At 44.6% G+C, this 24,407-nt stretch overlaps 4 protein-coding genes across 5 annotated transcripts in view; 2 read left to right on the forward strand and 2 right to left on the reverse strand.

Moving 5' to 3' along the window:
- The window catches only part of gramd1bb (GRAM domain containing 1Bb), a 61,065-nt gene extending 58,811 nt beyond the window's left edge, over positions 1-2,254 (forward strand). The window contains exons 20-21 of the mRNA XM_062472326.1: positions 287-407; positions 592-2,254. Of these exons, the coding sequence (XP_062328310.1) occupies positions 287-407; positions 592-681 (211 nt within the window). The 3' untranslated portion in view covers positions 682-2,254. The remainder of the gene's footprint in view (positions 1-286; positions 408-591) is intronic.
- Positions 2,255-5,441: 3,187 nt separating this feature from the next.
- Positions 5,442-12,664, forward strand: LOC134029476 (dapper homolog 3). The gene is made up of 4 exons (XM_062473578.1): positions 5,442-5,930; positions 9,702-9,834; positions 10,137-10,247; positions 10,354-12,664. The coding sequence occupies exons 1-4, from the start codon at positions 5,700-5,702 to the stop codon at positions 11,823-11,825; spliced, it is 1,947 nt and encodes a 648-aa protein (XP_062329562.1). The 5' UTR covers positions 5,442-5,699; the 3' UTR covers positions 11,826-12,664.
- Positions 12,665-17,593: 4,929 nt separating this feature from the next.
- c5ar1 (complement C5a receptor 1) lies at positions 17,594-19,870 on the reverse strand. Of its 2 annotated transcripts, none has more exons than XM_062473716.1 (2): positions 19,331-19,870; positions 17,594-18,920 (listed from the first exon to the last, which is right to left on the reverse strand). In XM_062473716.1, the coding sequence occupies exons 1-2, from the start codon at positions 19,421-19,423 to the stop codon at positions 17,823-17,825; spliced, it is 1,191 nt and encodes a 396-aa protein (XP_062329700.1). In that variant the 5' UTR covers positions 19,424-19,870; the 3' UTR covers positions 17,594-17,822. The 2 variants fall into 2 exon arrangements, with proteins under 2 accessions (XP_062329700.1, XP_062329701.1); XM_062473717.1 differs by having other exon boundaries at positions 19,336-19,417.
- An 87-nt stretch (positions 19,871-19,957) lies between these two features.
- Positions 19,958-23,856, reverse strand: lbhl (LBH regulator of WNT signaling pathway, like). Its single transcript, XM_062473718.1, has 4 exons — positions 23,430-23,856; positions 21,479-21,551; positions 20,538-20,829; positions 19,958-20,362 (listed from the first exon to the last, which is right to left on the reverse strand). Exons 2-4 carry the CDS (start codon positions 21,545-21,547, stop codon positions 20,289-20,291), a joined length of 435 nt encoding a protein of 144 aa, XP_062329702.1. The 5' UTR covers positions 21,548-21,551; positions 23,430-23,856; the 3' UTR covers positions 19,958-20,288.
- Between the last annotated feature and the right edge of the window lie 551 nt (positions 23,857-24,407).

Consider the following 24,407-nt stretch of genomic DNA (forward strand, 5'->3'; position numbering starts at 1 on the left):
TCACAGTAAAGCAGGTTCTCTGGGGTGCTGTCCCACTACAGAGCTTCCACTATGTCATTTTAAAGGAAGCCAAAACCAAGAAGCTCCAACATTTTGCCCACGTTCTATTCCATTATCCCCAACCGTATGGCTGTAATCAACTTTGAACCACGAAACACTTCTGATTTCAAATGACCGCTGGATAATGGTGGGCTGACATTTCCATGTTATATGTGTTGCCGTTGATTTGAGATGCTAAAAAAAGGTTTGCCTGTCTGTGTACATGTGTGTGTGTGTTACCTTCCAGCAAACTGCCTCAGACACAGATGGAGTGGGCCCAGCTCTTAGAGTCCCAACAACGTTACCATGACGCTGAGCTGCACAAATGGAGAGAGATCATAAAGTCATCTGTGCTGCTGCTAGACCAGGTAACGAGAGACAGCCCACTTCATGGAGGGCTCAGTCAAGACTGAAAGAGTTTGTGCGTTCCATTTGTGTCTTCCAAACCGTTCAGTATGGTTATCCTACCAAACCCAGCAGTGGTTGGGCTGAAGTCAAGTTGAACGTTGAGTGCTGAAGTCCATCATTCCATGACGTCCTCTTTCTCCACAGATGAAAGATTCTTTGTTGAACCTTCAACGAGGCATCGGCTTGAGGGAGCACAGCTCAGAAGCTGAAGAGAAAAGAAGTCGCTACCACTGACATACGACCCCTCCCAGGCCTTGAGGGGATGGTGTGCAATATAGGAACTGTTTGTGTGTGAACATTCAGACGTAAACAAACAGAGAGAGGGGGAGAGGAGAGAGACAAACTGTCTGCTGCTGTTCCCAACTGCGGGGGGGGGGGGGAGGCAGAGGGACGGTGTGAACCCCCCCCCCCCGCCCTAGCTCAGAGGTCGACCGTGGACAGGAGAGACGCCAAACCTCACGACAGACTGGAAGTGAGGTGTCGTCGTCGTCGTCGTCTCCACTCCACACACACACACACAGCACCGAGGCATCAAAGTGAGCAGCCGCAGGGACCCTTACGCGCCTGTCTCGCCTCCTGTCCTCCCTCAAGGACCGTCGGCGCTCGGGTTGGGGGGGGTTGGGGGGGGAAGAATGTGCAGCATGCGATATGTCCTCTTCACCGCGACTCCTCTCTGCAAACGTCCACGGCGCTCTTCCTGCTCCGCGAGAGCTCAAGGAAGAACAAACGTAGGGGAGGAGGGCGGGCGGGCGGGGGGGGGGGGGGGAGGGGGGGGGGGGGAGGGTCCTCACAGTCCTATAGGCTTTCTACACTTCCTCGACTGTTCCGAACCTGATCATCCCCTAGGGGTCCTCGCTGCAGTGTCCCTTTTGTTAACCCCTTCAGATCCTGGGCCCAGATCGACGGCGTTCTCAGAGTAGCAGGATCACCAGCACAGGGATGGGGGAGAGCACGTTCCGCATGTGGAAACTAACTTCCACCCAAATGTCTACTGCCTTGTTTTAAACCTGGTCGTATCCAGGTGGGTCTGGGGGCTGGTTCCCTTGACTCCCTGGTCCCAGGTGTTGTGTTGGTGTATTTATTATGTCTTACTGGAAGATTCCATTTCTGATCAAGGATAATCCTCATGCACACCCAGTGTTTATGAGCGATATCTAGATTGCTGTGCATTACTGATAGGCAAATGAAGTGTCCCCATAACTTGGTCAAGCTTTAGCGGTAAAGTGTGGGGTCAAATGTGAACCTGAGTACTTCCCACAGGTTACAATGTTCAGTGCTGTATTATATTGCATCTATACTATTGCTATCCTACATTGTGTGACTTGGCCCAAACAATCTAATGGCCGTCATATACATCACCTTACCAGTCGTGAAACCGTATTTAGAATCTGGAATTCCGAATTGAATTATGTGTTGCCAGGGATCCTCTTTTCACGAGACATCACAACTCAACAATTGGTGACTCTTTTTATGCACAGTCCAGATTTCCTTTGTGATGTTGCATATATGTCCAAATGAGTTCCTAGGTGTCCCTGTGAGCAGAGAATGTAACGGAATCTTCCCGAATCATCTGTTTGTTTTGGTTTTGTTTTTGAAGGAACATTTGGAGAAAACACCCTGATGATGCTTAGATGATGTCATTTGAAAAAGGGACACTGCAGCTAGGCAATTGGGGTGACGTGTGTTCTTAAGTGTTTTATTACTAAACTGTGATTATATCTCTTTCAAATGTTTGAAGATGGAATTATATGAATATATTTGAAATATATATGTATATTTCACTATTTAATATATATTTCAAAATATATACACATTGCATATATTTATTGTTAATTTATGTAAATAGGAAAGTTATCAGAGTTCTAGACAGGTTTAAAGAATTTATAAGGAAAAGTGTTTTCTTGAGATAAGCATCCCAGGTATGTCTGTGACATATCTGGTGTGCACGTGTGCGTGAGTGTGTATACTGTATGTGTGCTTGAGTGTGTGTGTGTGCACGTTGTGTGTTTATGTGTAGAGAGGGACGTTTCTACCATTCCACACTCATGTGTCTCAACATTTCATTTCCGGCACATGTAGCCAAACTGCCTTTTTGATGCCCATGCGTTTGAATGCAGCCTTGCATTTGCCTAACAGGCTACAGTTTACAATCTGCCCCACACGGGCAACCTTGTGTCCATGCCACGACCTGCAAGTGGCTTGACTCGACAATACATACACACACACACAAACTTTGCTTATCGCCATCATCCACATTTTATATTCTGTCCGCCCTAATACTATATCTCAAAACTCCCCACACATGTTACAGTAAGTGTTTATTCTAAAGGTATTCCCCTCACCAATTTATATTAAACCAAAATCGAAAATATATTAAACCCCTCTAATAAATTATGTTAGTTATTCTCAGTATAATCAGAATTGAAAAGACATCACCAAATACAATATGGGTCCATAGCAACCATGAATTACTGAGGAGGAGATTAAAACACTTCCAAAAACACTTCCTACTGTATATGAATGAGAGAGAAAAGCAATGCACTTTATAGACCTTCCAAATAGAGAAGCACTTTGGTCTGCGGAGGCAGAGTGATTATAAGCAACTTCCCTAATTGAGATGGGATTCTAGCACTATAATCTAGCCCATTTTCAAATTCTGTTGAACTCAAATCAAAAACATATTTTGTTTACCCAAAGATTTGTGCTGACTATATCCCTTGATATTTAAATGATGCATGTGTTCATTTCTTACATCATAAAAGGCAGCATGACTCTGGTGTACAGGTGTACGGGCAAGCTGTTTTCCGGTAGTATCTTGAAATAGCGATTACAGACAGGTTTGAGTGACTGTTGCTCTCGAGTATTTCAGGGATTTGTGGGAGGGGGAAGTGTGTGGAGGTGAAATATCTTGAATGTGTGATTGTGTTGGTGTGTTACTAAACAAGGCAGTTGCTATCCTGAAACTATGCTGTTGGCCTGGATCCCCTGCAGAGTATGGCGAGGGTGTACTGCTAATTTAAGAAAATCTCCAAAACCTGTATCCCCAAGTGGTTGGAAATGTTTAAAAAAAAAATCACTTTACCACACAAGATATATTTACACACACAAATATTATGTCCTGCTGTGGTTGTTTCATATATATGTTATACTACTTCCTATATATGAGGTGACTCTAAACGTTTGTTTTAAAGTGTATGGTCTAATTTCTTGAATTTTCATAGATTTCTGGAAATTTGCTTGGATTTCTGTATTTATGTAGGACTAATATATGACCATTCTCAACGTATTAGAAAACAAAGTGTGGAAATGCACGGTGAGCGAGTTTATGTAAGCAAATCATGTTTGCTTTAACTAATATTAAGTCATTCCAGAATAGGGTTACTCTTCAATTTATCTCTGACATTTATATTCAAACTACTTTATAAACGTATGACGATTAGCTGTTAGTATGTTATAGCCTGTAACAGCTATCCTCATTTTCACAAGAAAACAACAAAAAAATCGTCATGGCCCATACATCTCCCATAATGTTTAGAATGGTTTTATGGACATTATCTGAAAATGACCTGAGGTGAACAGTTTCCGTGTTCTTGTCTTGATCTCCAGTTACAATGATTGTTGGATGACTGTGAGATTTTCCATTGCATTCAACATTCCCATCAAACATCTTGGTTACCCATCTAAAGACGTATGTAGACTGACAACAACTGCGCAATATCATAAATAGAACCAATCATTTCTTGTAGATGTGGTCTTATTTGTAGCTTGTTTTTTTGTTATATTTGTTTCCTTTTCTCTAATCTATATTTTCTGCTGTGCACCCGATATTGGCATTACCATTTGATGATTGTATGATTTCAATTATTTCTAGACAGCTATGTAACCAAGGCAACTTGGAGGTGTCTCAATGTCACCGATTTGTTGGCATAGACAGCTAATTAATTGTCATTTCACTGACTTGATTAATTGCTGTTTGCCTCATTGTTGTGAATACGACAGAAGTGAGGCACAATCCCAATCACACTCCGGTTAATGCACAACAGGGAATCCCACTCCCCTCTCCTTAAAAATGACTACTGAACACATTCATAGCAAGATTCCATTACTGGTGTGGCTTTGTTTAAAAAAGAAACCTGATGTATGTTTTTTTTAGACCTGTTTTGATCTCTAGAGACAATATTACTTAGATTTATACCTGATATACTGTAAGTATATGTTGTGTATATCTGCAGTGTACACACACTGACAAAAGAATCAAATCTACGCTGTGCGTGGGTTTGGACTTGCCGACGACTTTGCCTAATAGAGACTAAGATGCAGTGGCTTTCTGGTTCATGTGAAGTAGAGATGGGAGGGATGAATAAAAAATATATTGAACAAGTGTGAAGATGTTTTGATTATTTATTACTTTCAGCACTAATACTAAGTTAAGGTTGTTTGGTAGCATACTTATTGTAGAGCAATATCAATCATTAAAGTCACATAGTCCTACAAAATAAATAGGTCTACTAAAATATTGTAAACACAAAGGCTTATTCCTCTTATGGATCTTTGTGGTTTGGCTGTATACAATTTTTATATTGCATTTTTTGCATTTTTTGCTTAATTGATAGTCCACTAAAAAGGAAAGCTTAGCATATGACATTTTTTTTAAAGAAGAAAAAATATATCTTTAAAATATAACTATAAAAGTTATATAAAATATATATATAAAAGGACAAGGTGAAAATATTTATAAATGTTGGTTGTAAAATATTTTACTAAAAATAACATTTGGGATATATCTGTTCAAACCTATTCAACCACATCACTTGATGATTGATGCAATTAGCTTTAGGCTAACGTAAAACTGTCGCTTGCGGTTTAAAAAAAGTTAAGACATATCATGCTAAAGCCAAATGAGGGGATGGGCTATGCGAAGACACGGACTCTGTTATCCAATGAGGACATGGGCTGAGTTGCAACAAGCGCATAAGCATACCGTTTTAACAGTGTCTGTGATATAGGAACCAATGGACAACGCAAAAGGGCGGAGCACTCCAGTCTACGTTTGACAGCTGTGAACTGGAATGGTATATTGTAGCGCCTAGCGCGACGAAGGAACTCACGGGGCAGAATCTGCATGTTTACACGAGCAAATTTATGATTATAGTTCGGTACGGATGAATTATGTTTTCTTGACAATTAGTAAAAGATCACATCAAAAACAAGTTCAAATTTTCCGGGAACACTAGAAGACCGGTAGCCTATCCATGTACCGTGAAGTCTTCTTTCCGATGACTGTGGAGCGGAGTAGAAATAAGGAGCGCCTGGAGGCCAGTCTTGCCGGACTGTGTGAGCTGGAGCTCCGCAAGCAGAAGCAGGAATGCTTGGTCCTTGGTGCTCTGACCCTTGGAGACCCCATGATAGAAAATGCATCTAGAAGTGAGCTATCAGGTTTCAGCAGCTGGGACCAAGACAACTTGACATTGAGACGTCAGCTGGTAAGTTAAGTTGAACTCAAAAGCAAGAGTTGATGTTTTGAAAATGTTCCTACGTGAAGATAATGTCGATTTATTTTATAATGTCGACTTTCGCAGAAATCACGGATAGAATCAGCCTTTATGACGGACGGTTCGTCCACGGTGGTCGCCACCTATTACACAATTTAACCCCAGTTTTACTCCAAGTTTACATCTGGCTGCTGAGAGTCTCAAGATCCAGGAAATTCGACTCTCGTTTATAATTACCGTGACCATTGGTCGAACAATAGCATTGAGATAGCCAACGTCCTATTGTTAGGTCAACACTCATCTGCAAGAAAAGTTACTTAACTTGATTAATGATAGGCTATGTAGGCTACCCTCTGAAATACTTTAAGCGTTTTCATCCTTTGGGCTGAGATTTACATCGTTGGTTAGCGAAATGGGAGGGGAACCAGTCGTTCGCAGTAGTCTACCGTTTAATGACCCATTGTTCCCTTTTCATGGCACTAATAGTTTTCTATTTTGTAAGTGCTTATTCATAAATAACCGACCAGAAATTAAAAGCAAATTTGGTAGGGTCGTTAAACAGTCGAAACATTCCTACATAAGCACAAATAATACATTAGCTTGAAGAATCGGATACTGATTCTGGTCATAATTTATGAAAGTTTTTCGGACACGTTACAATGGAAGCCTTGTTGTACACACTGGCACGTGCAAATTTGAGTGAATTCCATAAATTGGACAGATATGTTTTACAAGATAATTGCCTTGTAATAAGTTGATGCTATAGATGGCTTGCTAATGGTACATTTGCACTTTGGCAATGCGAAACAAATTGGAATTGGAATGAAAAGGGCGACGTGTTAAGGAGTGATTTTCTTTTTGCCCAACTTGCCTTTAGCGTTTTCTGAAAGACATGGAAATAGGACAGTGCAGACTCTGACAACGCACAATCCGCTGTTCTCAAGGCAAGCTTGAAAAAAGAAATTAAATCAGCCGCCTCGTTTTCTTCCCCGCCTCCCCCTCCGCGCCCCTTTCCGCTACGGCCCAAACAATAGGCGCATATGGAGTGGAATACTAATGATCGCGAGGCTCGGCGCGGCGCGAGTGGAGCCATGCATGTCTGCCGCTTTAAAAAAAACACAAGTGGAACGTATCACTCAGATGAGCTGTCAGCGGAGTTCAAACTGGCTGGCTTAGACTGTGGCAGACTGTGTCCCAAGACCCCCCATTGAGTGATTGGCTTTAGAAAGTGCGTAATTGTGCATTTCACCATATCCTCCAAATTGAGAGATCTGTCATTGGATCGATGGATATTACCCGCAATGACTATCCAAGCGTTCAAGTAATTAATGCATGGCGTTTTCCTTGATATGGTCAAAATGGACTCCAGGTGAGACCGCAGCATAGATTAAATATGAACTGTGGCCCCAACAGAAACCAGTCGTCTCTCACTAGAATATAGGTACACGCAGAAACAGCTGACCCACGTTCGCTTGGCCATGACTGTGGCCTCCGACCTCACTCTCCGCTGGTCTGTGGGGCTTGTGTGGAAGTGTTGACGGCCATGCGACACCAGACAGCAGCTGGGAAAGCACGAGCCACCGGCCCCTCTGCTGTGTGCGTTGGAGGGGCGTGAGCAAGAGTATGTGTGTGACTGAGAAGGGGGTGGGGATGGCTACGTTTGTGTCTGTACTCACCAGTGGCCTTGGCCTCGGTTTAGATTTCCCTGTGCCAGAGACATGTGTGCACCCATGTGTTTGAGAGAACCAATTTGTTTAGTGAGAGGCCAATCAGGGGGCCCATGACTGGAGGACACTGTCAGGCATTTGACAGAGCATAAATACAAGCGCGCACACACACATAAACACGAACGCCAAAAACGCACAAACACGAACACCAAACACACACACACACGTACACACACACATTTGAACAGAGCGTCCTCCTGATCCAGAAGCTCTCAGCTGGGTGTCACCTGAGCACTGACAGAGAAGTCAGGCTGGAGTAATTCCATTCATAGCCAGCTGTTCCAACTGAGGTTGAAGAGGAGAGGGCATAGTGTTCTGCTCGCCTTTCACGCCTGCTACATAAACATGCCTGTGGGAGTGTGTCTATGTACCAGGCAACTTACATTCCTTTCATGTGTGTATGTGAGAGAGAGGGCAACAAAAGACACGTGCATGTTCGTGTGTGTGCGAGGGGAGAGTCTAGGTTGTGTGTGTGTGTGTGTTTAGGGGGAATGGTGGCTTAGTGAAGAGACTGAGTAGGGGGCAGGGGGTTGTGTGGCAGTTTCCGGCCTCCCACAGCCCCTTCTCTTTAAAGCCAGTCACAACACTGCTTCAATTATAGAGCCGCCTATGTGTGTATATGGCTCTGTTTGTGTGTGTGTGTGTGTGTGCACCCTATTGCACGCCTCACTTCCCTACCGACTCACTGCCGCTGAAATTGGCTGTTTTCCCCCCCTCTCCTTTCCCAGTCACCCCTCCCCCGCCGACAAGAAGCAAAGGAGGATGCAGTGAAATAGTAATGACACCATCGTGCCTGGAGTCTGTGTTTGGAGGAGGTCATTAATAATGGAGCAGAATCAAAAGGTCTTGCCATCACCAGGGTCCCTGCAAGGCCCCCACCTCTGGCACTGTGTGAGGTTGACAATATATTTCGGCGCGTCATTCTCGATTTTCTGCGTCTTCACGATTGAAGGATCCTGCAGTCAGTGCGTCCACCTAGCTCGCCTCTTTAGGTCATAATGATCCGTTGGGAGAAAGTGTGCCACAATGGATTTGATTGATTTCCAATATCCTTTGTCCTTTTCCTTCTTTAGCACATGCCGTAGTTAAAGAGGGACAACCAACATGATATTGTAACCAAAGAAATATTCAACCTTTCCCAGAGATAATCTTGTAAAATAGAAATGGAAAGATGTTTGTGTGTAGGGGTGGGGCTTCTGTAAAGAGAAACAGAATCACAGTGGTCCCACCAGACAAAGCATTGATTGCTTTCTCTCAACACCATGTAGTCATCAGCCCACTGTGGACTCATAGTTTTATACCCAATGGTAGGCGATATTAGCTTGTGTGTTTGACACAAGATGCATTCTAGTCTGCTCATATTGGTTCCTGATAGGCCAAGATGACCAAGTACTCATCAATCTTTGTTCTACTTACTGTATGATTTTTTTGTATACAGAAAACACACTCTGTACATGAAACGTGCCTCGTGTTAAATTCTTCATTGTGGATCTTTAACGTCGAGTGTTTCAGCGTTTTGTTGACCGTCGAGATTATTCTGTCTTTTATATCAGATGTATCACATCTGTCAAATCAGAGTTTGTATGTTATTGTCAGAGTGAGCCTTACGTGACCTCTATATGAGACATGAAGAAATGTTTTGGCTGACTGAGCAAGGATGTCAAATTTCACTTCTCTACCCCCTGGTGGAATGTGTGTGTGTGTGTGTGTGTGTGTGTACCCACAAAAAGAACATCTCAACATTTTCCCTCACCGTGAATTATTCATGTTCCGGCTGACTGCACTCTGTCAGCTTATGTAATACATCTGGGGCTACATATAGGGAATGCACAGATGTGCTGTGCCATACTAACTCGGTTCAAACAAATCGACGGAAAATTACGATGCAGCTTTCTGGAGCCAGGGTTGATTTAGAGTTGGTCATTCCCTAAAAAAAAACCCTCTATTGTTACTTCTGTTCATTTCTGACACACTTGATGTACCTTGTCACTGAACTGTGTGTGGCTCCTCCGTTTACGATATGACCGTGTTTCAGAGTTCCCTCCAGAGCTCCCCCTGGGGGCTAATGTTGGCACTGGAGCAGCAGTTAGGTGAGCTGCGAGTGGACACGGACGACGTCCATTACGAGGGCAGCCAAGGAGATGCAGGCGACAGCCGGCCCAGCTCAGGTACCCATCAACCTCTGGGCTTAAACCATTTCCTCACTTTCACTGTCAATTGTTCCAGCCGGTAGTGATTCCAGTTTATTCAGTACTTATTGTATGGCTTCTATGACATACACATTTTATATAATTAATCTGATTTTTATATTATTAGTTCCTCGTGCTCCAATTGTCAATGCCGGAAAGGGTTCTGGGATTTGTGAAATGTGTAAAGGGGATTTTTTTTGGTTTACTTGCCATGCAGTGTGAGTAGGAGCTCAGAAGTTGAGAGGCATACTAATTGACAAATCATCTGTGTTTTCTCCCAGGTTTCTATGAGTCCAGTGAGGGGCAGTCTCCAAAGGGCCAATCATGTTCCTCTGAGGGCACAGAGCCCGCTTCTACCTGGATGTACACCAATGAGAGACCCAAGTCCCTGGGTAAGTTGACCAATTCTGCCAAGACTACAAAACAGCTGTTCATTATTACAGTATATGGAACAAAAGCAACAAAAAAAACAAATTCTGTATGTTTCCGTGGGTTTAGGCGATTCCCTCCTACTGAACGAGGAGAGTATGATGGATCAGACCCCCCGAGCCCCTCTGCCACGCTCCTTTTCCGCCCCCTACCCCCCCTTGGAGGGCATCGCCGAGGAGGGCCCGCCTGACGAGCCCTGGCAGTGGGACCCCCATAGTGCCCACCCGGACTGGCACGACCACACAGACCCTGAGCAGGAGGACTACCAGCATGCCTTGCGGGTGGAGAGCTACATCCTAGGTCTCATCCAGCGGCACACTCTCGCTCCGCGGCCCTGCCAGCCCCGGACCAGGCTGAACCCTGACCCCCCACACCCCAGTGTCCTCAGACAAAGCAGCTTGCGCAGGCAAACGCCCTCCCACACTCCCGAGCACCGAACCCACGATCCCCGCGACCTTTCACCTGACCCCGAGGGCCAGGCCTGGGGCTGTGACCACCTAGGGAATGAGGTGGAGGAAGGGTACGGAGGGGAGGCCCCCTCCATAGAGGAGGACTGTTATCTAGCCCTTCCCTACCCCCACTCCCGACCCCACTCCCTGGCTGGGGGGATTCTGCCCTCCCTGGACCCCAGCTATGGAGCTTTTGACCCCTGTTGTGGTGGGGAGGCCCAGTGCCCCCAGCTCTACACTCTCCCTCACTCCCCAGCCTCACACAACCATTTAGTCAGTGCCCAGTTTATCCCTGGCCAAGCCTACCACGCGCCAGTTTGCTCTCCCATGCACTACAACCCCGAGCCCCCACAGCTCATCCGAGGGTGTTCATCGTCAGAGCAGCCCAGCTCCAAGCCCAGGTCTGGGAGTAAGAAGGGCCCAGAGGAGCGCCAGAGCTCCAGAAGAGCCAGTCACCACAAGGCGAGCCACTCCCAGTCTGAGAACAGCCATCTGGCCCAGCGAGGCCTACCTGAGCGCAGGTACAGCACAACCGAGAGGCCCCAGGGTCGGAGGGGCCAAGCCCAGGGCCATGCCCAGGCCGGAGGGCCCCACCCTGGGAACAGCAGCAGCAGCAAGGGGGGGCGGCGCTGGTGCTCCAACCTGGAGCTCAGTCAGGATGAGGGAGAGACCCAGGTAGCGCAGTCCCACAGGAGGCCGACTCGCAGAGCCCGTCACGGCCACCCCTGCCCGCACTTCCACCCCCTCGCCCAGCCCCAGCACACCGACTACCCAGAAAGGGTGGCTCTGAGCCGGGGAGAGGAGGCCTACACGGGGGCCGTCCCGGCCGAGTCTGAGTCCAGCATGAGCGAGGTCTACTCCCCGGGCTCCAGCTCTCTCTCCAGCGACTCGGACGAGAGTGGGGGGCTGGTGTGGCCTCAGCAGCTTCCCCCTCGCCTCGCCCCCTCCTCCTCCTCCTCCTCCTCCCCCCAGGCCTCCTGCGAGACCCCCGCGCCGCCCAAAACCTTCGTCAAGATCAAAGCCTCGCACGCGCTGAAGAAGAAGATCCTGCGCTTCCGCTCAGGGTCGCTCAAAGTCATGACCACCGTCTGAGGCTGGTGCTGGCTGGAGCGTTACCGTCGCTTTAATGGAGCGCCAGCTGCAACCTTTCAGTAATTCCTGGACCAGGGCTGTGACCTTCTCCCATAAACAGTCTGCACTACCATGACGAGACCGCACACTGGCTCTACCTCTGGTTGTCCGTGCAGCCGTGTTCTGACATGAGACCTGCCTGTTCTGATCAAAAGTACGAATGAGGCGTCTGTTTAAAACGCATGCGTGACGGACGAGGGAGAGGAGCTACTGGCTCAGTGCAGAGTGGGCCAGTGCTTTTAGAGCATCTCTCCAATTGAAGGTGTTTCGATTTGTCATCCGACACAAAATGCATACACAAATGCTAAGAAGATTTATACTCGGAAAAAGATAAGTTATTGGCTCTGGTAGATTACTACAACAAAAATAATCTGAAATGTCCATGTTCTCCAACACTAGCAAGTACAGTTAGTCCCCAAAAAAACGTTGGCGTCTCTTGTCTGAACACAGTGTTCTATAATAAAATATGATTATTCTATCTGAAAAATGTATGTTATCAGTCTGTCTATTAACTGTACATCATACAGGACAATACATTTGCATTGTCTAAAGGAAACACTTCATTACATCAAACAAGGAGCTCCTTCTGTCATTTACACCTGTGGTCAGGGACCAGTGGACCAAACTGACAACACCACTCTTTTTTATAGCACTGGCCCTTTCTAGCGGACAGACTTTAGTGAGGGAGGTACACACACAACCACACACTCACTAGCATGCACATAAACGTGTAAATATCAATGCGTGGCCTTGTTTATAGGAATGTACTTTGTAAATAAAGCTGTCATCTGTTGAAACTGTGTTTATGAATGAAGTATTTTTGTTGCCAAGCCTGGCTACATGTTAGGGGAATCTTACAGAATGACCCCCCACACACCACACACACACACACCCCTCCACTATATGCCTATGTGTAGGTGTATATGGATGCGTCAAATGGCAGTGAAAGGCTGGGTGCAGGGGGTGTGGATACCAGAATTTGAGGCGTGCATTCTGGTGAGGCTGAGTGACAACAGAGCAGAAATGGTGGCCATCACGGAGGGGTTTGGGGTGGGGTGGAGGAGGTGCAGCCCCTCTGGTAGGTGGTGTTCAGATTCGGCCGCTGCCCTTTGTCGTATAAAGACGGGCACGTCAGACAGGGGAGACCTGTCGTTTGGGTTGATGGTGGTGTTGACGGCTTTGGAGAGGGCAGGGGTGGTGGGTGCAGTTTGGCCGGGTGCCACCAAACACAGGTGTTGTTGGGAAAGAAAGGGCTGATGAGGTAGCCGGAAAGGTACATGTTTTTGAGGGTGAGTAGGTGTGTTTGGATTGTAGTGTGAGAGGTGCTTGGTGTTGCAATGCACATTTATGATTTGGAAAGGGAGAGATCGGTTGAGAGGATTAGCAAAGCGAGACAGGGATGGACAGTGATTAGGCATATTTCTTGAGAGCACCGGAGTCGGTAGCAGAGCTATATAAAGAGACTACTGCACGCTACTTATGGCTCTGGTAGAAGTAATGTAGGCAGGCTCCTGCACACTAGGTGGCGGTGTATGCATCTTTTAAATTGGCTGCGATCCGCCAAACTCAAAGAAGCAAGGTTGTTTCTATGGCTCTGCGTTAATCTGTTACTAGTTTAGCAGAGCCCGTCTGGTTTAGGTGAAGACGTTAACATGGAGATGTTCACTGTAACAGTAGCTAACTAGAACATAGCGTTCAGCAGCAGCAAAATAACGTTTATCTTATAATTGTTTTATTATGCCTTCACAATACAAACAAAATCAAGGCTCTGAATATAACAACACTCTTTCAGCGTTTTTTAACGCTCTGCATCGCTTGCCTTCCCACAGTACACCACGCACGGGGGCGTGTTAGACAAGTTAATACAGAGTTGTAGTTCTCTAAGGTCACTGTTGTAGTCAAGGCCAAGCGTGCAGATTTGGGTTCATGTACTCACAATATCGATCAAAATACCACTTTTACACAACATTTATGTAAGTGCAAGATTTTACTAGTGCAAGATTACAGTAGAATACATGTTATGCCACAGGTCACTCAACCAGTCGTTTGTAGGCTGGGCTAGCGAGCTAGCAGTGGCACAGAACAGTCACGTAATGTGACGACTAAATTTAAAAGTAGGCTATAAAAACACACTAGGAACAATGACGACATCGGCAACCATGCACCATGCATTATTAGTTTAATGTATTCTTTAAATTCAGGCTCGTCACATTAGTAACTTTGTTCTGAACAGAACTGGGTGTGCAGACACATACGAAAAGTTTCTCCTCCATCTTGAAATGGTCAAACCTAGAAATGTTTACCATGACGAACAGTTGCCACGTTACAAGAAACCAATCCGATTGGCCAACGCTAGCGTTTTCACGCTCCTCATTTACATAAAGTTGAGAAAATCCAACTTGCTCCGCTCCGCTCCGCTCGCCTTCCCACAATGCCCTACGCGAGCGTCAACGCCTGGTTTCATTGAAAATGAATTGGAAGCCGACGCCGCGCGCCGCCCGCTCCGCTGCACTGCAGCGTTTTTTAACGCTCTGCATCGCTTGCCTTCCCACAGTACACCACGCTCGGGGGCGTGTTAGACAAGTTAATACAGAGTTGTAGTTCTCTAAGGTCACTGTTGTAGTCATGGCCAAGCGTGCAGATTTGGGTTCATGTACTCACAATATCGATCAAAATACCACTTTTACACAACATTTATGTAAGTGCAAGATTTTACTAGTGCAAGATTACAGTAGAATACATGTTACGCCACCGGTCACTCAACCAGTCGTTTGTAGGCTGGGCTAGCGAGCTAGCAGTGGCACAGAACAGTCACGTAATGTGACGACTACATTTAAAAGTAGGCTATAAAAACACACTAGGAACAATGACGACATCGGCAACCATGCACCATGCATTATTAGTTTAATGTAATCTTTAAATTCAGGCTCGTCAGATTAGTAACTTTGTTCTGAACAGAACTGGGTGTGCAGACACATACGAAAATTTTCTCCTCCATCTTGAAATTGTCAAACCTAGAAATGTTTACCATGACGAACAGTTGCTACGTTACAAGAAACAAGAAACCAATCCGATTGGCCAACGCTAGCGTTTTCACGCTCCTCATTTACATAAAGTTGAGAAAATCCAACTTGCAACGCTCCGCTCGCCTTCCCACAATGCCCTACGCGAGCGTCAACGCCTGGTTTCATTGAAAATGAATTGGAAGCCGACGCCGCGCGCCACCCGCTCCACTGCAGTGTGAACGCACTGTTAGGTTGAGCACAGCCAATATCAAAAGAGAAAGATCACAATACACCAAACAAACAAAAAGTAAGAATCATAAAAATAAAAAAATAAAGGGGCTTTTTAAATTAATTGATATGTATCCAGAAGAGAAATAAATTTGAGGGCTTTTTAGCAGCAAAATAACTATAGAGCTAATTGTAGCCTACTTCCGTGTTGTCATAGCCGCCAGTCATGTTAAGTTAACTTTCGTTTATAAAAATAAATAATAATAAAAACACTTTCGTTTATTTTTACAATCAGCTGTGTTGTGTAAGTAGTTGAATGATGGCCTGACAAAGTAACTTTGCTTATTCAGGGTCTGGCCTGGGGTGACACGGGTTCCCTTACGAAAAAGAAGTATACTTCAAGTTTTTTGTAAGTATAAAAAGTATACTATTATCATGGTACTTAAAGTATACTAGCAGTGTACTTATTTATATACTATTTTATGTACTAAGTAAACTGAATTGGCCCACTTTTTAGGTCATTTAGTACACTTTAAAGTACACTTATAGTGTATTTGAGGTTTACTTTTGAATACTGTAAAGTAGCCTGTGTAGTGCACTTTTAGTTTATGAAGTATACTTCCTAAAGTACTTCAAAGTATACCTTTGAATACTCTAAAGTAACCTGTGTAGTGCACTTTCAGTTCATGAAGTATACTTCCTAAAGTACCTCAAAGTAAACTTTGGGATACTTTCAAGGGCACTTTCAATTAATGTAAGTACTTCAAGAAGTAAACTTAATGAATGCCCATTTACTATGATTTACTAATATATGTAAATGTTTGGGGGCCCCTCAAAGAACGCGGGCCCTCGCCAAGTTACACTGCAGATTATTAGCTGAAAGAAGCTAATTACTGTGTATGCACTCATGTCATAAAAATCCAGGTCTTCTGATCAAATGTAACAGTCATTTAACTTGTGGTTACACTATTTACCACCTTGCATCATGGGAATTGACCAGCCAATGAGCCACTGCATTTCAATGCATAATGCAACCCTTCTGCCTGCTTTTTTCCATTAATACTCAAATTAATAATTATTAGTATAAGAGTATAGGGCTTCAAAATGTTTTGGCAGTAATTAAGGTTAAAGCTTCAGTACCAAAAAAGATTCAATGTGCAATGCATAATAGATTTTCCTAGACATGAATAATTAGAATATACAAGATGGATCTACATTTTGTTTACCTGTAATGTACTTTAAAAGTATTTTGACTGTTTTTGCTGTATAATAATAGAAAACGTACATCCTACTCCAGAAGAAATGTATACCATTTTCTGTTTTGAAGCATACTTCTTAAAAGTAAAAGTGAACTATTTTCAAAGCATACTTAAAAGTATATCAAAAGTGAACTATTTTCAAAGCATACTTAAAAGTATATCAAAAGTGAACTATTTTCTAAGTATACTTCTTAAAAGCATATCAAAAGTGAACTATTTTCAAAGCATACTTAAAAGTATATCAAAAGTGAACTATTTTCTAAGTATACTTCTTAAAAGTATATCAAAAGTGAACTATTTTCAAAGCATACTTCTTAAAAGCATATCAAAAGTGAACTATTTTCAAAGCATACTTAAAAGTATGTCAAAAGTGAACTATTTTCTAAGCATACTTCTTAAAAGTATATCAAAAGTGAACTAAAAGTGTACTATCCATATTTTAGTAGACTTATAGTATACTTTAATATACTTCTTTTTTTGTAAGGGTTAGTTTGGAAATATTTGCAAGAATTGGAAGCGCCAACAAATTCAACGCCAACAAATTCAACGCCAACAAAAAAAACGTTGTTGACAATATTGAGCAGCGAGAGATTCCAATCCACCTTCAGATATCGACCCCTACTACTTTATTTAATATTCTGTTGTTATTGTGGCTTTGTAACTACAACTATCCTTTCCTTTGTATTAGACATCCACTGCATTGCGACAGGGCAGTGGTGCTATTCATAGCATTTTTATCAGAAACATTTATTTATATCAACATGGTAACACAGTGCAAAAGTAACATGGATACAATGTTCCATGAATTGATTAGCTATAGGCCTACCTGCTGACCTCCTCAAAGTGGAGGTGTGATGTTTACAAGTGATAACAATTGACAGAAATCTGTCAAATAATATACGAAAACAGTTCAGCAACCTGTTCCAGATTCACAAAAGGAAGTCATGAAATAGGGTCAACACAATAGTTGTGGATGTGTGTGTTTTAGCAATCGGCATGTTTTCTCATATCTCCCACACACACGAGTAGCACAGCCTTCATTAGGAGTTTACCCATTCAAGGGCAAACATCTTTAACAGATTGGGACTAATGCTCTTACTGCTCAGTGACACTGTACATAAATATATTTCTCATATCCATATGAGTGAAAATGTCTAATGTCAATAATATACTTTGTGGTTAGGTTTAATTTAGTCAACTTAGGAAGTCATCTTGCTACAAAAACTGAAAGTTTTGTGTAATTTATTTATTCAAAATGCATTCAGAACATACAAAAATATTATTTTAGAAAGTGTTGTAAATAATATTACTTAAGCTACATGATATGTTCAATCTAAGCAAGAAATAATTTGTATCAAAATCTTGTGGGCACGAGATGATGACAAATGTAACAGGATGCTTTCAAAAGCAGTGGTATCTTTTGCAATATTAGGCAAGAGAAGAGAACAAGGGTTAAGATACAGAAATCACACCGTGACCACAGCCTGGCTTACCAGGGTGTTGGACCTGGAGGTGTACCGGGAGGTATCTGTTCTGGTTACTGTCGACTCCTCGCCAATGACTTGGAATAAGCCGCGCAGGGAGCGGTTCATGCTCTGCTTGAAGCCCCTGCCCAGGCACACATACAGCAGTGGGTTCAGGCAGCTGTTGAGATACGCCAGGCACAGTGCCACGGAATGTAGCACGTGCACGTTTGCGCTGTGCGGTGAGGTTTGGGGCGTGGCCAGCATCACAAAGTCCATCAGGTGCAGTGGGAGCCAACAGAGGAAGAAACTGAGCACCACGGCGGCGATGACCTTCAGCGTACGCCGGCTGCGTTCGCTCGTGGCCTTCGACGACCCTGAGTGCGCCCTGCTGTACACCACCCTGTGGCACCCTACGATGACCAGGAACGGCAGGAGGAACGACGTCAGGAAGCGGAAGGACATGACTACCCAGCCGCTGGTTAAGCCATACACCTCCAAGCACATGGCCTTCGATTGGCTTATTTCCCTCAGTTTCACATAAACAAGTTGGGGGGTGGTGGCTAGTAGAGCCAGCAACCAGACTGCCGCACACACCCAGATAGCCTGGCGAGGCCTCCTCCAATTCTGGCACCACACTGGCCGGGATACCATCAGCCAGCGATCCACACTGATAAGAACCAGGAGTAGCACACTACAGTACAAGACCAGGTAGATGAAGCTCTTGATCAGGGTGCAGGCTGCGGCACCATAAGGCCAGTTCTGGTCCAGGGCGATAGGCACCATAAGCAGGGGTAGAGACAGGCAGCAAAGCAGGTCAGCCAGGGCCAGGTTGAGGAACCAGATAGAAGTGACGGTGCGCGGCATTTTGAAGCCCGTCACCCACACCACCAAGGCATTGCCAGGGACACCCACGAGGCAGACCAGACCAAAGAAGACGAGCAACGCCACATGGCGCACGTCGAGAACTGAATTCGAGATTTCAGGGACGGGTATTTTACCGGAGTAGTTGAATTTTTCGCGTTCCTCATCCGTGAAAAACGTATCAAAGTCAATGTCTCCAAAGTAGTAGTCTTGATCTGCACTCATGGCTGAAGGGGTCTGGATAGAAGATAAATATTATTATTATTATGGTATTTTTATAATATATAAACGTTTAGCACACAAACGCTTTTTAATGAATGAATCAAAGCGTTCAACATTTCATGTTGAACATTTCATGAATGCACTTTGTCAATGTTCTTGACAGTCATTGAGATTGCAGGTCATCAAGCAGCACTTGAATCGAGCAGACTTCAGAATCATACAAACCCACAAGCATAGGGAGTTAAAATAAACAATCATAGAGAGGCACAATTAATTTCTACTTAAATGTTCTTGCATCTACTAGTTATGAAATGTGTCCAATTGCTAAATCAAATTTCTTAATTTAAACTGTCAAGAACAGCTCCCATTCATAATAGACTAGAAAGACGTGGTCCATTATTGTACTGTGTATTTTCTATATTTACCTTACCTTTAATTCCCTCTTGACTGATGTTGATGCCACAGTTCAGAAGGCTACAGGGGAACTGTTCCAAAAGCTGTTTTCTTCTCTTATACATTTCGCAAGATCACATCACACAACACTTCCTCAGAACCTTGACTCATGTCCAGAAGACCAATTAGGTTTGGTATTTCTTCTTCCATTCTAAGAAGAAGTTTTGATTCCGTATTTTGTGTACAAACTTCCCAAGTTTAATGCTCTTTGATTATTGTGGGATTGGAACAAAACCAGTGCTTTGTATTTGCCACTCATATGCACAAGTAAATGACAGGGCAAACCTGTTGGTAGCATTTGTTTCTAAACATCACAGTAACATTATGAATAGCTAACCTATAGATGAAATATCCCTTTAAATTACTCGTTATTCCAGCTAATCTTTGTAAAGTTGAGGTCTGTGCTGTATTTCCGACTGTAGATGCAGTGTAGGAGTGATAATAATTGACATAAATCAGTCAACAGAATCAATAGAATGTAAGCAAGATCTGTTGAGCAACAGTTAAAGACTGAGTTGTTGTGCTTGTTCTTATACAGGATAAATGTGTTACATCTTCAATTTTTCCAACAATGAGTAAACGCAAACATCACTCAAAACTTTAACATTATTTCACGATTACACAATGTGTGTGCATGTGTCTTGTCATGTGAGAATTTCCTTTATTTCTCCAAGCACTTACACCAGTGCTGTTAAATATGTACAAATACTTGACAGATATTTCTATGTATGCTAAAAGTAAGACATATCAATTATCCATTGCATAGAATACTAACACCACTCTTCAACTCCACATGGCTACAATCTGGTTTATGTGTTACACAAACATCTGTTAGTCCATTACGTCCAGGGATCTGTTGCCCATTGATCTCTTGTATCCTGGTGCGAAGTTTCCCCAAGATAACAGCGGGGGTTCGATACTAGGAGTGGCCTAGTGGCCTAATGCAGGTGCACTGTCAGGTGGTAGAGTAGGGGTGTCGTCTGTATATGCATCGGATTGAAGGTCTGTCAGAAATATGAAAGGATTTGTCATAAATTGACCACAATCGATGACTCAAGTGAAGTACATTTTCTTCTAATGCAAGTGAACTTTAGATGAACTGTGAAAGAGGCAGACAGATGAACGAAAGATCAGACCGATACGAACACACAAACAGACTCACACACACATAGCACCTACCTATGAGGGACATGTTTTGCTGGTTGTTGAAAATAACGGAGGTCTCCTCTTCCTCCTCTTCCTCCCCCCAGTCAGCAATGTTGGCCGGGGGGATGCACTGCTCCAGGAACAGGTCCTCGTCCTCCTCAAAGTCCATTTCTACTGGAGGCCAGCGTAGCTCGCCGCTCTCCACCTCGCTGACGTCGACAGGATCCACCACGATGGAGGGCAGGCGCTCCTTCTCGTGGTCGTAGTCCAGGCAGTGGAGAGAGCCCTCAGGCCCCAGGACCACCTCCACTGGGTCGGGGAAGATCTAGGGGAAAGGAGACGAGAGGCCTGTGTGGGTGCGTCAGAGGTGAGGGGTGTGTGAGAGGTGTGTTAGAGGTGAGGGGTGTGTGAGAGGTGCGTCAGAGGTGAGGGGTGTGTGAGAGGTGTGTTAGAAGTGAGGGGTGTGTGAGAGGTGCGTTAGAGACGAGAGGCCTGTGTGGGTGCGTCAGAGGTGAGGGGTGTGTGAGAGGTGCGTTAGAGGTGAGGGGTGTGTGAGAGGTGCGTTAGAGGTGAGGGGTGTGTGAGAGGTGCGTTAGAGGTGAGGGGTGTGTGAGAGGTGTGTTAGAGGTGAGGGGTGTGTGAGAGGTGCGTTAGAGGTGAGGGGTGTGTGAGAGGTGCGTTAGAGGTGAGGGGTGTGTGAGAGGTGTGTTAGAGGTGAGGGGTGTGTGAGAGGTGTGTTAGAGGTGAGGGGTGTGTGAGAGGTGTGTTAGAGGTGAGGGGTGTGTGAGAGGTGTGTTAGAGGTGAGGGGTGTGTGAGAGGTGTGTTAGAGGTGAGGGGTGTGTGAGAGGTGCGTTAGAGGTGAGGGGTGTGTGAGAGGTGTGTTAGAGGTGAGGGGTGTGTTGGGAAGGGGGGGTGTGAGGAAGTGAGAGAAGATGGTGAAAAATCTAGGATAGACTGATAGACATCAACTTACCTGAAAAGGTATCCTGTCCACTTTATTCTGCAATGAAGTGTCCTCCATATTAGAATCCTGGCCAATCATTCCCCTGAAAAGTGAGAGATGTATTCAGCATAAACATAAAGGATAATGCAGTGGCGAAAATCTGCTATCAATTTTGGGGGGGGACAATTATATGACATTTTCTCAAGAGCAATTCCTGAGGGAGACACCAAAATTACTGCTATAACACATAGCTTACATTGTAATATGTTAAATGTATATTATTAATATTATTTACATTTCCTTATGTTTACAGTGATTTATTGGGGGGGACAAATCCTTTTTTTCCCAGAATGGGGGTGTCGTGTCCCCCCTGTCCCCCCCCAGGATTTCCGCCTATGGGATAATGTAATTAACACATTACATAAGGAGATAAGCTCATTCCAATTTAGCACATTTAAATAGCTATGTTTTAATCTTTTTAATGTATTTATTAAATATAATTTGATGATACAGAGACACACACAGAGATTCTAAGGCCCCACCATGTATGAAGAAGAACTAATCATTTTGAGTACGTAGTGACTTTCCTTATCCCTGCCTTTGAACTCTGAAAAATCTTTCAAAAATTCTCATTTGAGGGTTCAAATTTCTCACAACTCTCTGAATCTGTGCCACGCTAACCAGCAGGGGTGGGGAGGACAGCCAGTCTAGACGAACGCACAGCTGTCAGGGACAGATGTTCACATCCTCGATTCCTCCCTTCCCACCTCTCCTCCTGCTGCCTCCCTCATCCCTCTCAGCTACGTCCACCACTCTGGTGTGCACACCTGTTCCGGGAAGAACACACAGCCGTTTTCTAATGGTGCCTACTTGAAGTGTGTTTGTCTGTCTGCTTGGAGTGTCCACACACACACAAACGCATATGCAGACCCACTCCGGGGTGAGCTCCCGGATTACAATGGCAGTCAGAGAGGGTTTGATCATATCAAACTGGATTAAATCCTTTGCCATCCTCATATTTCATTACGTGAATGACTTGCAGTGGGTGGCTATGGCATTTTATAGTCTAAAATTCGCTAAAGGGTTATGACTTGAGATGATAAGCCACCCTGCTTATTCAAACCATGCCATCTGCCGCGCATTGCAACTTCTCGTTAAGGTTGAGTGCTGAGGTTGTGATATGATCATGTTATATTATGAAACTTCCTCTTTGCATTCGTGCTTGACTTAGTCATTTCCTTTAATTTTATCAGGCACTCCTCATCAATGTCATATGTAGCTCTTGTAAACAGGTTATGTTGTGACAATCCTTTAATAGTTATATTCTTAAAAGGTAGCAGACAGTGAAAGAGAGATCTCATCTCTTATTATATGGCTGGTGCAGTTTGTCAATTCTCGGTTATCATACAAGAAAGGGGCTTGGTTGTTTTATGAAAAGGGTTATGTGCTGTTGGTGATGGTCGCAGTTCAATTGTTGTTGTTGTTTTGACCCAATTCATATTACGTTGTTAACATAGATACAGCCCATGGTTTAAGCTGTTTGCGTGTCACCTGGGACCAAAAAAGTTTGAGCTCCTGTGATGCCGGTTCACTGGCTTAGCCCACATGTAATCCCTCTCAACCTCCTGCACGTTCCACACAACCTGGAAGCACCATTAAAGGGCTAACACAGTGACAGGCTGCAGTGAGTTCACGCTAGCATTGGAAGGATTGGGGACATGAAACTGGGCCACGTGACAAGGTGTTTGTTGCCCGAGTTAACAGGGCATAGACAACACTGTAAACCTTATCCGACAAGCAAAAAAACTCCTAAACTGTTACCGTTGAAAGGAGAGACTTAGGACTTTCGCCATCCACAACCACATACCCACACACATCCCACTTTTACATGTCATGTTACCTCTCCATACTCTTAAATCAATCCCGACATTTACTTTTCTAAACATGCATTGTTTACATGATGCTGAGAGAAGGGTCTTACCTGTCTGTGGTTAAGCTGATGTCACCATCCTGGCAGAACTCCACGCAGGCCAAAGAGGGCAGTGCCACTGTGGGTGGAGGAGGCAGCGAGGGTGCAGCCGGAGGGATGCAGCTACCACAGCACTCACCCTCCGCCGCCACCTCAGAGGGGCAGTTGGTCTCCAGGACGACACCTGGGGGGAAGTGTGGGGGGGGGGGGGGGGGTACGTAGTCCAGAGTCTGGGGTTCTGGGTCTCCTGGGAGGTCAGAAGAGAACTCTGGTGCTTGTGGTCAGTGAGAATCTCCCGTCTTCCTGTGGGTCTAAGCCAAGAAGCTGGCTAAAAAAAACACTGAACGTGTGTCCACTGACCAGTCTCAAGCTTCTCCAGCTGTCTACTGGACTACCATCTACGCTCTCTTTCTCCCTCCCTCTCTCTCTGTCTCTCTCTCTCTCCCCCCTCTCTCTCTCCCTCTCAGTGGAGATTTGGAGTGGAGCAGGATAGGATTAGCGTCCCTTTCGATTACGGAGACCAGCTGGGTGACGTCAGTAGTGCTTGACTGTCGCTCCGCCAAGTGGGCACACAGCTTGGCATCACGGGAATATGAAACACCAAACGCGGTGTGTGGTCAGTGGTTTGGTGTGGCCCAAAATTGGTTTCGAGAGCTGTCGGCGCCGCTGATATGGCTGCTTTTATAAGTAAACAACATGGATTTACACATACTACATTTTTCCTCCATTGGATGAGATTTTGCCTCCATTACATTTGAACATGTTTTATTGGCATGAATGTCTAATTCATTCACTGTGCTTTACTGACATGAATGTTCAAGTTATACAGTGTTTCAAAGCTTTCCTTCTCTCTCTCTCTCTCTCTCTCTCTCTCGCTCTCTCTCTCTCTCTCTCTCTCTCTCTCTCTCTCTCTCTCTCTGTCTGTCTGTCTCTCCTTTGCGCGGATTTGGACAATGCTGGGAATTAGCCCGGGATCAAGGGCTCAGGGAT

The sequence above is a fragment of the Osmerus eperlanus genome, chromosome 11 (genome assembly GCF_963692335.1).
Source record: "Osmerus eperlanus chromosome 11, fOsmEpe2.1, whole genome shotgun sequence".
Taxonomy (NCBI): Eukaryota; Metazoa; Chordata; class Actinopteri; order Osmeriformes; family Osmeridae; genus Osmerus; species Osmerus eperlanus.